This window comes from Urocampus carinirostris, chromosome 14 (genome assembly GCF_059441175.1).
Source record: "Urocampus carinirostris isolate Australia breed hairy pipefish chromosome 14, RoL_Ucar_1.0, whole genome shotgun sequence".
NCBI classification, from domain to species: Eukaryota; Metazoa; Chordata; class Actinopteri; order Syngnathiformes; family Syngnathidae; genus Urocampus; species Urocampus carinirostris.
In genome coordinates, this window is record NC_142362.1 from 35,073,215 (window position 1) to 35,087,414 (window position 14,200).

Genomic DNA, 14,200 nt, shown 5'->3' on the forward strand with positions numbered 1-14,200 from the left:
GGAGCTCTACTTACATTGAATGGCATAGGAAGCCAAGAGTGCAGCCGTGTTGTGAGGACACGGCAATCTAGAGGGAAAGTGGGGAAAACACAAAGGGGTATAAACACACTCAAGAATACCCAGCACAACCTGAATTTACCTTTGAAGCAAACATCGCAAAAACATAGGATGCAAAATATGAATCAACTTAGATTTCCCTACATTCCAAAATTAGCTTTATAAAATGCAAACACATATTACATCAACAAGTATACTGATCAGCTTAAACAAGGCCATCAAACTCACCTTCCAGTTAATATGTCCTGCTTGATCTGAAGAAAATATTGGTACCTTAACAGAGAAAAAACATTCAATGACTGATTTAACGTCAATAAATTACATATAGGGACTTCATTACATGAACACAGATTATGCCTTTCAGACAATTGGTTGATCTGATTAGAAAAATAAACAATTTGGCTAAACAAGGGAAGAAATTCCATGAGTAAAGATGACAAATAACTACAGTTGTTAGCTCTGCCTCACTGGTATTCTAATGTGTTAAGTAAGCCTTCATCAAAAATCCCTCATAACATTGAGGTATACTTAGTTGTCAGATGGAGATGAATCAAACCTATATGTATATAAAGCATAAATGTGCTTCTACTCACTATACGAGCATCTACTACGTCAATGTGCTTATGTTGTTAACAAGTGCCCATTTGCCAATTGTCATTTACAGATTGCATACTGAAACCTCATCTTCGGGGCCTGCCTACAAGCGTATAAATGACTTGTTGACAGCACATCATCACTTTCTCCTATGGGCTTTGCATACTTACCATGATTAAAAATCAGTTAAAGGGTATTACGTTTATACTGGACATACACACAAGTTATTTGAAAGGTCATTACCACAGTTGGGGGTATAATATTACATATAAGTAAAAAGACAACATGTCAATTGTTTTGATGCAATCACCAATTAAGGACACTCAAGGCATGTTCTGTCGCTCGATTTCTTTCTGTTTCGTTTTTATGACCAAGATGTTTTTTTCATACATTGATGGAATACGTATGACTTTACTACTGTGTCAGAAACTATTAGCATTAGGGATTTTTCAGACTTACTGTATGTGCAAATTCAAGTTATATCAGCGCAAAGAAAATTTACACACTGACTGAAACAAACAAATAAGGAAGAAAATAATACTCCTACCGTGTGTATTCTTCCTGAAGTTTACTGGGATCGGTCACAAAAAATTTGACTCTGAAGCTCAAATTGTGGGGGGAACCTCCTGGACGGGAAAAACAAAATAGGATTAGAAGAGAGAGAGGGGTTGCTTATTGACTTCAAAAAGACAGTGACATGTATTTGACTGAATCAACCTACCAAAAACACAATACAATGTATGGGGAGACTGTAGATGAAGTGGGGCTTAGTTACTGTATCAGTGGATGGTGATAGGATTTCATCATGGCATGGCATAGTTTAAGGCGAGTAGCAACTTTGTATTTTCCAATACCACCACTTTTCAGGAACCCAAAATACAACATATTTTTTGGGTCATTTCAACATTTATGTATTTAAAAAATAAATTAATAAATGAATGAAAAAATAAACAAATAAAAATAGGATAAAAATGAACTACAATCAAAACCAAAAACCCAAATTATTCAGACATGTGTGCTAGCACATAATTTTATTTTAAGTAAAGTTCACATATGTAGGAATGTAATACAGTAAGACATTGGTTATCGGGGTTAATGGGGACCAAAACCACCCGAAAAATGGAAAATCTGCGAAGTAGCAACGCCCCTTCAAAATGAAAAAAAAAAATCTCATCTCATCTCCTGCACCGCTTATCCTTATTATTCGCGAGCGAGCCCCTAACCCGCGGCGCGGGTGCTTTCGGGCGCGATATGCACGACACCGCGACAAGCCGAGGGGGTCGGGCTCTCCACGCGGAGGCCGGCCTGTTGGAAGCGCAGAATTTGTACGGGAGTCAGATTTGGGCACAACACCGGCGCGCGGTTTTGGTGGGGCTTGCGCTTCACCGCCGTAATGCATAATAGTCTTTGAGATCCCGTCAGCAAACACAAGCTTTAACGTGCGCCACGAGCACCATGCTAAGCCGGGAAGGCTCTCAACTTACTCTGGCCGTACTGAGTGTACTGGTAGCCCACGGCTGCCACTGCTGGGTCCACGCGGCTTCCGCTTCACCGCCCCCTAACCCCCACAGGTCCCCCCCTACCCCTTTCCCCCCCATCGAGGGCCGTGTAGCGCCATGTAGAGCCATCGCGGCCCGAGCGGGAGACTGGTGACTTTTTAATCCGCATTAACAAACGCATTTTGTAGAATATGATCGCGCTTTATTGTTTAAATAAACGCATTATATAGACTAAGATCGCCCAATTATTTTAATTAACTCGCTTTATGGTTTCAATAAGCGTATTATATAGAATACGATCGCTTTTGTCGGAAGCGCAGCAGAATGCGCGTTCACGCGATTGGGGGAGGATTCTGTACGGGAGTCGGATTTGGGCACAACACCGGGAAACGAGAACGGCGCGCCGTGCTAGGGTCGTCGGCCGAGGGGGATTCCCGCAAAAAGTAGCGACGCCCCTTCCAAATTTTTTTTTAAATATATATATATATATATATATATACTGGACTGTCTCAGAAAATTAGAATATTGTGATAAAGTTCTTTATTTTCTGTAATGCAATTAAAAAAACAAAAATGTCATACATTCTGGATTCATTACACATCAACTGAACTATTTCAAGCCTTTTATTATTTTAATATTGCTGAATTTGGCTTACAGCTTAAGAAAACTCAAAAATCCCATCTCAAAATATTAGAATATCATGAAAAAGTATACAAGTAGGCTATTCAACTAATCACCTGAATCATCTAACTCGAAACACCTTGCGAGGGTTTCCTGAGCCTTAAAAACACTCAGCTTGGTTCAGTAAACTAAATCACAAGTATGGGGAAGACTGCTGATCTTACTGCTGTCCAGAGGACCATCATTGATACCCTCCATCAGGAGGGTAAGACACAAAAATAAATTTCTCAAAGAGCAGGCTGTTCACAGAGTGCAGTTTCAAAGCATATCCACAAAAAGTCTGTTGGAAGGGAAAAATCTGGCTGGAAACGCTGCACAACCAAGAGAGATAACCGCAGCCTTAACAAAATTGTGAAGAAGAGCCGCTTCCAGAATTTGGGGGAGCTTCAAAGACAGTGGGCTGAAGCTGGAGTCCAGGTATCAAAAGCCACAGTTCACAGACGTGTCCGGGAAATGGGCTACAATAGCCGTATTCCCATGGTCAAGCCACTTCTGAACTCAAGACAACGGAAGAAGCGTCTGACTTGGGCTATGGAGAAGAAGCACTGGACAGTTGCAGAGTGGTCCAAAGTCCTCTTTTCAGACGAAAGCAAGTTTTGCATTTCATTTGGAAGTCAAGGCGCCAGAGTCTGGAGAAAGGCTGGAGAGGAGCAAAATCCAAGTTGCTTGAAATCCAGTGTGAAGTTCCCACAGTCAGCAATGGTCTGGGGAGCCATGTCAGCTGCTGGTGTTGGTCCACTGTGTCTCATCAAGTCCAGAGTAAATGCAACTGTGTACCAAGAGATTTTAGAGCACTACATGCTTCCATCTGCTGAAAAGCTCTATGGAGATGAGGATTTCATTTTCCAGCATGATCTGGCACCTGCCCACAGTGCCAAAACCACCAGTAACTGGTGCACTGACCATGGCATCACTGTCCTTGATTGGCCTGCTAATTCCCCTGACCTGAACCCCATCGAGAATTTGTGGGGTATAGTTAAGAAGAAGATGAAAGACACCAGACCTACAAATGCAAATGAGCTGAAGGCCGCTATCGAAGCATCCTGGGCATCAATAACACCTCAGCAATGCCACAGGCTGATTGCCTCCATGCCACGCCGGATTGATGCAGTAATCCGTGCAAAAGATTCCCAACCAAGTACTGAGTGCATCAATGGACATTTTCAAATGTTTGATTTAGTTTTGCTGTTATAAAATTATTTTTGTACTTGGTCTGAGGAAGTATTCTAATATTTTGAGATAGGATTTTTGAGTTTTTTTCAGCTGTAAGCCAAAATCAGCAATATTCAAATAAAAGGCTTGAAATAGTTCAGTTGATGTGTAATTAATCCAGAATGTATGACATTTTTGTTTTTTTAATTGCATTACAGAAAATAAAGAACTTTATCACAATATTCTAATTTTCTGAGACAGTCCAGTATATATATATATTTTTATTTTTTTTTACCATTACAGACCGCGAAGCTCTGAATCCGCGAACGTCGAACCGCGAAGTAGCGAGGTCTCACTGTACATATTTTCCTACCTTAAATTATTTAGATAACATATTAAAAACATAGTAAATATACTAAAGCAGAATGTGAATGTGCTGTATCAACTGAAACACTCATTGATAAGATGATACAAAAACCCATGGTTGAAGTAAAGTTCAAACAGTGCTGCAGGACTGAAGATCTCAAATAGTCCTTTATCAAAGGTGATGTTGTCTGATTGTTTCAGAGTTTGACGCTACAGAATTTAAATAGCTCACTAGTAAATGTAAGAGCAGAGTTGAAATAGAGTTTAATCATCCCTTTAGGCAGATTTAACATTTGAAAACACACATTGTGTGGACAGGGTAATTTTGCTTGAGGTTGAGAGCATATTTGCTGCCGTTGCTCGCCAAAGCAGGACTACAATTTGCAGCTGATGAATTTGGAATTCTAAGGAAATTTGGAAAACCCTGGCATGAATGACTGCCGCAAAACTGTTGGAGGTGCTTGGTTAAAGTGTTATGTTTTGGACTTCACCTACTTTTTAACTGCTTCCTGATGGGCTTGTTGGGATCCAGCCAGCGCTGTAAAATATTGATTGAGAGACACTTAGAGACACCATAACACTTCCACAGCATGACTACATCGCTTAAATTATTCACCACTGGACACGCGCGCACACACACACACAAACACACACAGATAGTAATATAAAAAATAACATTGGGAGAGATTATCGCAAAAATTGCTTTCTGCATAAAAATAATAAATGTCTACCCTCTATGGCTATAAAGGAATGTGAATGGATGTCAACAAGCTTACTTATTTATGTGAATGATGCCAAAGACATGTGAAAAGCTTTTCCGAGAAACCAAATCAAATTTCAAAAGCACAAAAATGCAGAAGAGTAAATTGGAAAAAGTCCTTTAAAATATCATATTTAAACAAATTACACATTTTTAAAATGTGTAAATTAACATAAAAACACAAACAAGCAATTCATCCTCATTTAAAAAGACAATGATCTTTCAGTTTTCTTTTAAGATTCATTTAGGGATTGGGTGATAGGACATACATATTAAAAAAAACTTTTTTTTCAGATTTTTATTACAATACTTTGTTTTTTTTAATGACCAAGTCTCATATTTTCAAACATTTTCCAATCATGTTAAAAAAAAACTACTTGCCAATTATTATTATGAAATATTGAGTGCACGAAAAATATCAGTCAAACTCTAAAAACAATCATTTGACTTTGTCCATCAACAACCAAAAGAGGCTCATTTAAAATTATATTGTATTTTATTTAGTATTTCCTAGTGGTTACAAAAACCTTCATTCACAAAAAATTAACAATATTGATTTGAATAATCAGCAGGAATACATCATAAAAGCGCACATTTTCTAAATACACCTAGGTTGAAACATTTGTATTTATTTTACATGAGGCTCACCTAAAAAGAGCCAACTATGAGTGTTCGCCAGCTTGTTGTTATGGTTAACAAAAAACAATATTGGCAAGGAATAGAGAGGAAGAAAATGGCGTCTGAAAGATATAGCAAATGGAAGATGCAAGCAAATCAGCATTGTGATTGTAATTATTATATTGTTAAGATAATATATAATAATGATTACTATAACCGTCATTAATCGTTACTATTGTCATTATTAGTGCCTGAATGATATTTAGAGATTACTAGTTTTATATGGCTAATATATGCTTTGTAGCACTCATACTTGGTTGCACTACACATTACAATTACATCTTGAGGTCAAATATTACACAGTGCCCCTTTAAAGATACTCAACATTTTGCCAACAACACAGTTGCAGTATTGAATTAGCAAGTTTGGTTTGCATCTACACTCCTGGCACCTAAAAGACACTACGAGCAGCTAATGCTAGCCGCCAAGTTGTTAATGCTAACCTCGAATACAGCTAGCTGCCCCATCAGTGGTCATATGCGTCCAATACAGGCCTATAACTGCAAAACCTCCATATCGGACACAAGGGGACATTCAAAAGATCTTGATTATTATCATGGGAATGATCAGTATCAACATATTGCCCACTCTTAGGAGATTACATTTATGTAAAGAATTATGAACTGAAAAAAGGAAAAATACAAATTTTCAATAATCCATCCAAACCACAACCATTTACTTGATAAGGAAACTATATTACCGACCGGAACATCTGAAGAGTCGTCTGCCAAATGCAGGCCAAAGTAGTCTCTTTCCGTCAGCTCCAGGTGCTTGAAGACAACGTCTTGCAAGACCTGCCCATGATCAGACTTCTGCACATAAACACACAAAAGGGAAAAATACATTAAGAATAAATGAAAATAAGAACTTCAAAACTTGGTTGTGAAATTGGGACACAATAATGGCTTTTAAAATGACCACATTCCTTTGCAGATCTCTGAAGGTACGTTCTTGTCTGCCGAAATCCTTAAGTAAAACATCACAGAAGAGTCGGGGGGAGTACGAACACGACGGAGGAACTAATTAAATCATATCTAAGTCAGTTGAACTTCACTGCAAGTGCCATGTTGTATCAAACTACCACGCTGGAAAGAGAGCACCAACCCCCCCATACTTGTCTGGAATGTTTTAGTTCCCCGAGATAAACGCTGAGATAAATTCATCAACAATTAGAAAGAGATAATGAACAAGGAAAGAAGCTCGTAGCAAGTGCAGAGCTGCTAATGGTAATCTGATTTTTGCAGTAAGAAAATGTTAAGTAATTACTATAAAGCTCCTCGGAATCTATGGCACCACCCCAAAAATAGTATGTTATCATATATTTTTCATGCATAAGGAGCACCGGACTAGAAGGTGCATGAAATCGAGAGTAAAGTAAAACAATCCGTGTATTCATGCACTTACAATATATCCAGTATTAAGGCAAAGACTGATCAGTTGATAAGGGCCTCTGACCAAAATCACAAAACGTATGCAACGGGGAATAAAACCAGTGTAGTAGCAATGAGGGCACCGACAATCAACCACTAGATCACCAGTGCTACAGATGACGTAACAGTTCTATTATAAAATAGACCGTATCTCATTATCACACCATTTATACTCACGGTGCCAGAAACATTGATTTTCATAGTGAATTTTGTTCTACGTTCCGACAGGTTAAACAGTCTCTCCTCTTCTTCACCTGTGTGTCAATAACATTGGGGTCTAATATGTATACGTACGGAAAAGAGCTTGTATAGCATTTTGTTAAAATACATTTTCACCATTCTCTAACATTCATTGTGTAAGTGGAGAAACTATTAAACCCATCAAAATGCAGAACAAAATGCACTTTGAAAATCTGAGTGTCTGGCACAGAGAAAAAAAAATAGTGTTACAATGGGATAAGCTCTAATGCTTTATCATGTCACCTGTACCACTTTTAGTTTAGTTGTAAAGTCTCAGCATTTTGACCGCCGCACCTTGGGTTTGATTCCCTTTGCAAAAGATTTTTTGCAATTTTTATCAAATACTCGAACATAGACACCGTGTACTGTAAAATCTCATATGCTAACACACACCTCTACCAATTACATCCACCGTATTCTGCGGTATACAAGGCGCACCAGGTTATAAAGCGCTTTAAGATTTCTGGCCAAATTGGTGTTTTCGGGTGCACCTTATCGACAGAAAATAAAGTACTCTGATATCTGCTTTTGGAACACTTGTACTGAGGCTTTAGACGGAAATTACAATATCAGAAATAAAAAAATAAAAAAGCATACATACGCCCATAATGTTTGACATCATCATGTTGTCAGGATTTCTTGATTGATAACAGATTTAGCATAAGTCCAAAGAGGAATAGTAAGGGTGTGAAAATAAACTGTGGAACAATGTGTGAAACAAAAAAAAAATCACATCTGATCCTGCCAAAATCAAGTGTGAGCGTGTAATCACACCATCGGGGCTCCTGCAGGAGAACACACACATGCAAACAGTTGCTAACCTACTGCTTTCCTCCACCTCTCGCTGTCTTTCTTTCCCTGGTGACACACTTTTACGGCCAAGTGTGTGACCGTGAACACGCGCGAGTTTGTCAACGCGCGCACAAGGAACATGAGGAAGGAGAGTTGACAGTTGGCCCGCTGATATGGCAAGCCTCAAGGATCCCCGGCCGTCTACAAGCCCTGTATCTGTACTTGTGTGTGGGAATGTGTGTGTCAACTGACACTTAACAGCCTGCTCTGCTCAGAATTACCTTACAGCTCACTTTACTTCCTGATCACATCACACACTACCGTCTGTATCAATCTGTGTGTAACGCGCATATTTTTTTTAATCGGGAAAAAAAAAAAACTCAAAGTTTGGGTGCACGTTATCCAAAAGGTCTTATTGTAGCATTTGTGCAATGATTGATCAGTTGAAAATTTTGTTGTCGCAAAACATTGAATGCAACCACATCACTCCACCCACAACACACCTACACTCTATTTTAAGTATTATTATCCAAATCACTTTCATGCAGGCTTGGGGAGTAACAGAATACATGAAACTGCGTTACGTAATTAAGATAGAAATGAAATGTAATTGTATTCCGTAAAAGCTATAGAAAAAAAGAATCGAATTACAGGAACATTCATTCTAAATAAGGATTATTTTGCAGGATTAGGTTTTGTTTGAAAGTAGATTTACATATACATAGTGCAAGAATAGACTGTGTCCATTTCGGTCAATGACACGAGAGAAATTACACATGACGTGTGCGAGCAGTATCTGTTGCGAAGATTGTACAGAGGGCCAATTTATCTACTGAGGCGTGTTCAGGAGAGTGAGTGATTGCTATCGCGAGCTATCGCTAGCTTCTGAACGGCCAGTGATTATTGAGCGCTCGCGTGCCCGAGTAATCACGGGAGAAAGACCGCTTACTTTGATTTCCAACATGGCGTCGACAGTGCAGAAGATGGAGGATCTCACCCTGACGAGTGCTGTTGGCGATGTAATATATCGTCTTACATTGCCTGGTAATGTTTGTGAACAATGCAAGACAGGTATGACCCTTGCACTGCGTTTAGGATAACCTTAACTGTGTCAATATGCGAACTGTCGCTCATATCAGCCAACTCGCTCAAAGCAAGCTGGAGAACGAAATCCATTGTACTGTCGTCGGCCATTTTGGATCAGTAAGGCAATCACAGTGAGCGATTACAAAACGTTCAGCAGTGCGCGGCAAGCGATTATCAAGGGACTACATGTCTGATCACTCTCCTGGTATCACTTCATCTTTGTCACTCTTGTGTTGCATGGAAAGTCACTTTCTTTTTTTAGTCTGTGCAGTATTTCATTTCTCCTTAAATGTAGCACTAATTTTGTTGAATTGGCTCAAGCCTACAGTTTCGTGAGACTGCGTATGAGTGCACTCGTGATAATAATAATAATAATAATAATTTCCTTTGTATTGTCATTCTTTGTAACAATGTACACAGAACGAAATGTCGATACATCTGACCCGTTGTAGCGAGTCGATGCAGCCGCAGCCAGAGGGCGCCGCCATTATACCAATTAGGTATGTCTCGGTCGAGGCGCGAACCAGCGACCTCCCAGTCTCAAAGCGGGCACACTACCATCTAGGCTACTGAGCTGGTGATGTGTTAGTAGCTATGATTGATATTCTTTTTTTTATTTTGCAGTTAATTCTATATTGTGGGAATTTTTTTACTTAGTAAATATGAATATAGTCAAGAGGTTTCAAACAAGTAAAAACATTTGGATAGAAGAAATTCCTGAGTTTGTTGGAAATTTGTGAACTCTTCATGTGTTTAAAACAAATTGGATTCTTAATGTGCTCTTAATGTGAACATATTTTGTCTGCCACGTGAAAGAGAAAGTACTATTTTTCCTTAATAAAGTATACTCTGTGGTGAAAATGTGAGCACTATTTTTAGGACTACGAACAACTACCTGACCTTGGTTTTATCCAATTCTTTTTTTAGGTTGAATTGTTTATTTATCTTAAACTAAATTCAGTAATTTTATGTACTGTATAGTTGAAATAAAATGTTTATTGAAGGTATTGTTGGATACATTAATCAAAACGTGACACAAAAAAAAAAAAAAAAAAAAAAACTAATGCTGAGAGTGAGCATGGCCAAATATGGTCACCTTACGCCCCTCCACTAAGAAAATTTGACAGATATATTTCTGCCAACCTTTGCTTAAAGGTTTGCACCGTATTTGCAATAATAACCCGGTCAGGCAAAAAATTCCAAATTTTTGGTATCCTGAAAGAAATAAAGTTTCCATGCAAGTTGCTGGTAGGTCTAGGCACCCGTAACTTATATGTGTGACCACGTAAACCATCAACACGACAGAACTCAAAAAATTGATCAAAAGGCACATCGATCATTCCATGCAATACTTTGAACACAAAAATTAAATCAAATCGAATTCTGCGGAGCTCCAAAAAGTCCAAGTTCAGTCTTTGTAGTCTTTCCGGATATGACAAGTTGTGCATCCCAGGTATCCGCTTCGTATACCGACGTTGAACTCCTTCCAGTAGGTTAATGTCCTTGAGTAAGTAAGGGTTCCACACAACGCTATTATATTCTAACCCGGGTCTAACAAACGCAAAACATTCGAACTAAAAATGCTGGGTTCTTGTTGTAAAAGTGTCTGTAAATGTTTGATGCTATGTTATTGGCTTTGTTGGTAATTTTGGCGATATGCAAGCTAAACTTTAGGTTTGAAGTTAGAGTGACACCCAGATCCTTATGTTCAGTAACAACATGCAAATCATGATCATTAATGTTATACAGCGGAACAGAACCATGAAAAAAACGACTGTGCTAAGCATTTATGAGATGACAGTTGCAGTTGCCACTGTTCGGACCAAAGAAAAACTGATGTCATTTTGGAGAGAATCAATTGTTCCTGCAACCTGGGTTTTTGGTAAGAAAGCCGACAGTTTAGCATCATCGGCAAAAATTGAGATGTCATAACTTTGAATGGCCTCACGTAGGTCGTTCACAAAAAACAGAAATAATAATGGTCCTAGTACTGAGCCCTGCGGTACCCCACTACAAACTTCTGACCACGCTGAAAGAACATCATCAATTTTTACGCTTTGTTTACAATTTGACAAATATGCATTTATCCATTCAAGCAGTTTTCCACTAATACCATAGCATTTCAGTTTTTGTAAAAGCTTGTCATGAGACACTTTATCAAAAGCCTTGCAAAAGTCTAAGTGAACAACATGACCAGCCATATTGTGAACAAAAAACATTATTCAAATGAGCTATCAAGTTAGTCATGGTAGAATGTCCGGACCTAAACCCATGTTGCTTAAACGTAAAAAGATTGTGCTCCTGTATAAATTTCCATATGGCATCTGAGATCATTTTCTCAAACACTTTACAGACGCAGCTAGTCAAGCTAACTGGTTTATAGTTGGCTGCACTTGTTGTGCTCCCCCCTTTAAAAATGGGTATGACAATAGCACCGAGCCAGTCCTCAGGCAGCTGTGAATCCTCAAAAGATCTAGAAAACAGGTAAAATAATGGTTCACATAAAAAGTCAGCTAGCTTTTTAAGAAAGAAATTTGGAATTTTGTCAGGGCTGGCTGAAAATTTGCTGGGAAGTTTTATCAAGTATTTATGAATTAACTCCTTTGAAAGTTCCACAGAATTCAGAACAGCTGAAGTTCTGCTGGGAAAGTCGGGTGAAACACCATTGTCACGACCAAAAACACTGGCATACTGATCATTTAATATACGGACATTATCAGCATTATCAGTAGCAACGGTACCGTCAGATGCCTTCAGGTTGGGAATAGATCCTCTAGAAATTAGTTTACGGTTGATGTATGAAAAGAATTTACGAGTATTATTAGCCTCTAAAACTTTATTTTCCTCAGCCACCCTTTCCCGCCTGATGGCCCTCCGCAGTTCCCTTGAAGCATCTTGATAACTTTCCAAGTATGCCAACTGATCACGTTTATAAAGCTTGTGAATAAACTGCTTTCGCCTATGCAATTCAGCTATATCCCGGTTGACGTGAGGTGCAACAGCAACTGAGGGTACGTATACAGATATCAAAGTGTCAACAACAGATTTAAATATTGCCCACATTTCTTCAATATTCGCACAATTATCAAATAAGAGATACCAGTTGACACTGGACAGAAAGTATCTCATGCCATGTAGATCACAGTCTTTAAAATGTATGTAATTCTGAGCAGTGGTGTCTTTTTTAAGAGCCAGGTTAAGTTGGAAAGTAACAGAATCGTGATCACTGGTAGAGAAACTCGGCCCAACGTCAATAATTTTAATCAGATATCTGTCAGTAGAAATCACAAGGTCTAATACGTTGGACCCCCTGGTTGGTTTATCGACATGCTGAAAGAAACCTGCATTTGAAACCATGTTTTTGAACATTGAAGTTAGATTAGTATCAGAATTTTGAAGAAAACTGTGAAGGTCAGGAAAGTTAAAATCACCCATAAGTAGAATTTGCAATTTAGTATCAAAAATAGAATTCAGATGTTCGAACATAGCGACGTTTGCCTGAAAAGAGCTCAGACCAGAGCAATATACAAGCACTATTCTCAGCTTCACCCCAGAAATAAGAATATCACAACTCAATACCTCAATTCTATCAAATTGATAAATAGAGACAGGAAGCACAGATATACCATGAGAAATCATGAGCAAAACTCCTCCATGTTGAGCATTTTGTCGGTCAGTTCTAATGGTATGATATTTCGCTATAGTTGGCCCTGTGTCACCAGCGGAGTACCAAGTTTCTGTAATTGCCAAAATATCAGGGGTGTAGAAATTGATGTACGAGACCAAGTCATCTGCCTTAGAAGTCAAACATTGGGCATTAATGAGATGAATCAAGGGGCTGTTCAATAAAGGCGAAGGCGACCTTAGGCATTTCCCGGCTTGACAATAATTTTCCCGTCCTGTATAATAATGTTTACTTCACCTTCGTCCCGACGGCGCTTAAGTTCGTCCTGTAGTTCCCTGTCACGTTCCCTTTCTTTTGGTGTCATATCTGGACGAACAAATCCAGAAGACAACGTCGGAAAGGTACTTTTCACCCGATTGAATCCACGGAGAAACGCCAGCCTTGATCTTGTATTCCGGAATCGGATCTTCACAATCCTGGGTTTACCATCATTCCTCGGCCTTCCATCACGAAAAACTCTTGTTTCTCTACTCCCGGAACTGCTTCGGCGACTTCCTGAAAGAGCTGGGTATCCTGAACAGCTTCACCATTTTCTCGATGCGTCTTTGCTCCAACCACCACGAGATTATGCTTCCTAGCCTCCTTTGCTAGCATTTCCTCTATTAGGCTAGTCGACATTCTGGCAACTTCTGGCATCATCTGCGTCATAATCTCTCGGACCAGAGTTGGTACCATGGCCTTCACGGTTTCACGGACAGTGGAGACCAAATCAGCAGAGTTCAGGGCACTGCACGGCCCAGACGACCCGAATAAAGGCACTGGAGTGCTATCCACGTAGGTGAACACCGTTCCAGAGCTACTCAGAGAGGCGTAAAAATCCTTATCATCAGCGGATAAGCCGGGGACGCAGGACTTGAAGATGTAAGTAGCTTGCTTATCTTGAATCGCGAGGCTTAGGTCCTGAACTGACAATCCAGAGCACTCGTAATGAATGTAGTGCTTGCAGTGGCTACATTGAATCATCGCTCCATGGTCCACAGCACCGCAAAAACATGGTTTAGAGACTGCCTTTCGAGGCGCCATATCGAATAAATCAAAAACTCAGTTTAATTATTGAGCAAAACAAAAACTTCGACTAGGACCCGCCGCATTTAGCGTGCGCTTGCGTGCCACTTCCGCGTTCCTCAGGCTATACTGCAAAACGTGTGTTTTTTTTAGCATACAGCTACTTCGCGGTTCC

General features: G+C 39.4%; 1 protein-coding gene across 2 annotated transcripts in view; it reads right to left on the reverse strand.

The window, feature by feature from the left end:
• ptpn4a (protein tyrosine phosphatase non-receptor type 4a) overlaps nt 1–14,200 on the reverse strand; it is an 86,290-nt gene that overhangs the window by 40,338 nt on the left and 31,752 nt on the right. For both annotated transcript variants that reach the window (XR_015852782.1, XM_088353595.1), the window contains exons 3-7: nt 6,492–6,599; nt 4,845–4,887; nt 1,199–1,277; nt 286–330; nt 15–67 (exon numbers count right to left, since the gene is read on the reverse strand). Coding sequence is in view for 1 of the 2 variants with exons in the window: in XM_088353595.1 (XP_088209721.1) it covers nt 15–67; nt 286–330; nt 1,199–1,277; nt 4,845–4,887; nt 6,492–6,599 (328 nt within the window). In the remaining variant the exon portion in view is untranslated. The remainder of the gene's footprint in view (nt 1–14; nt 68–285; nt 331–1,198; nt 1,278–4,844; nt 4,888–6,491; nt 6,600–14,200) is intronic.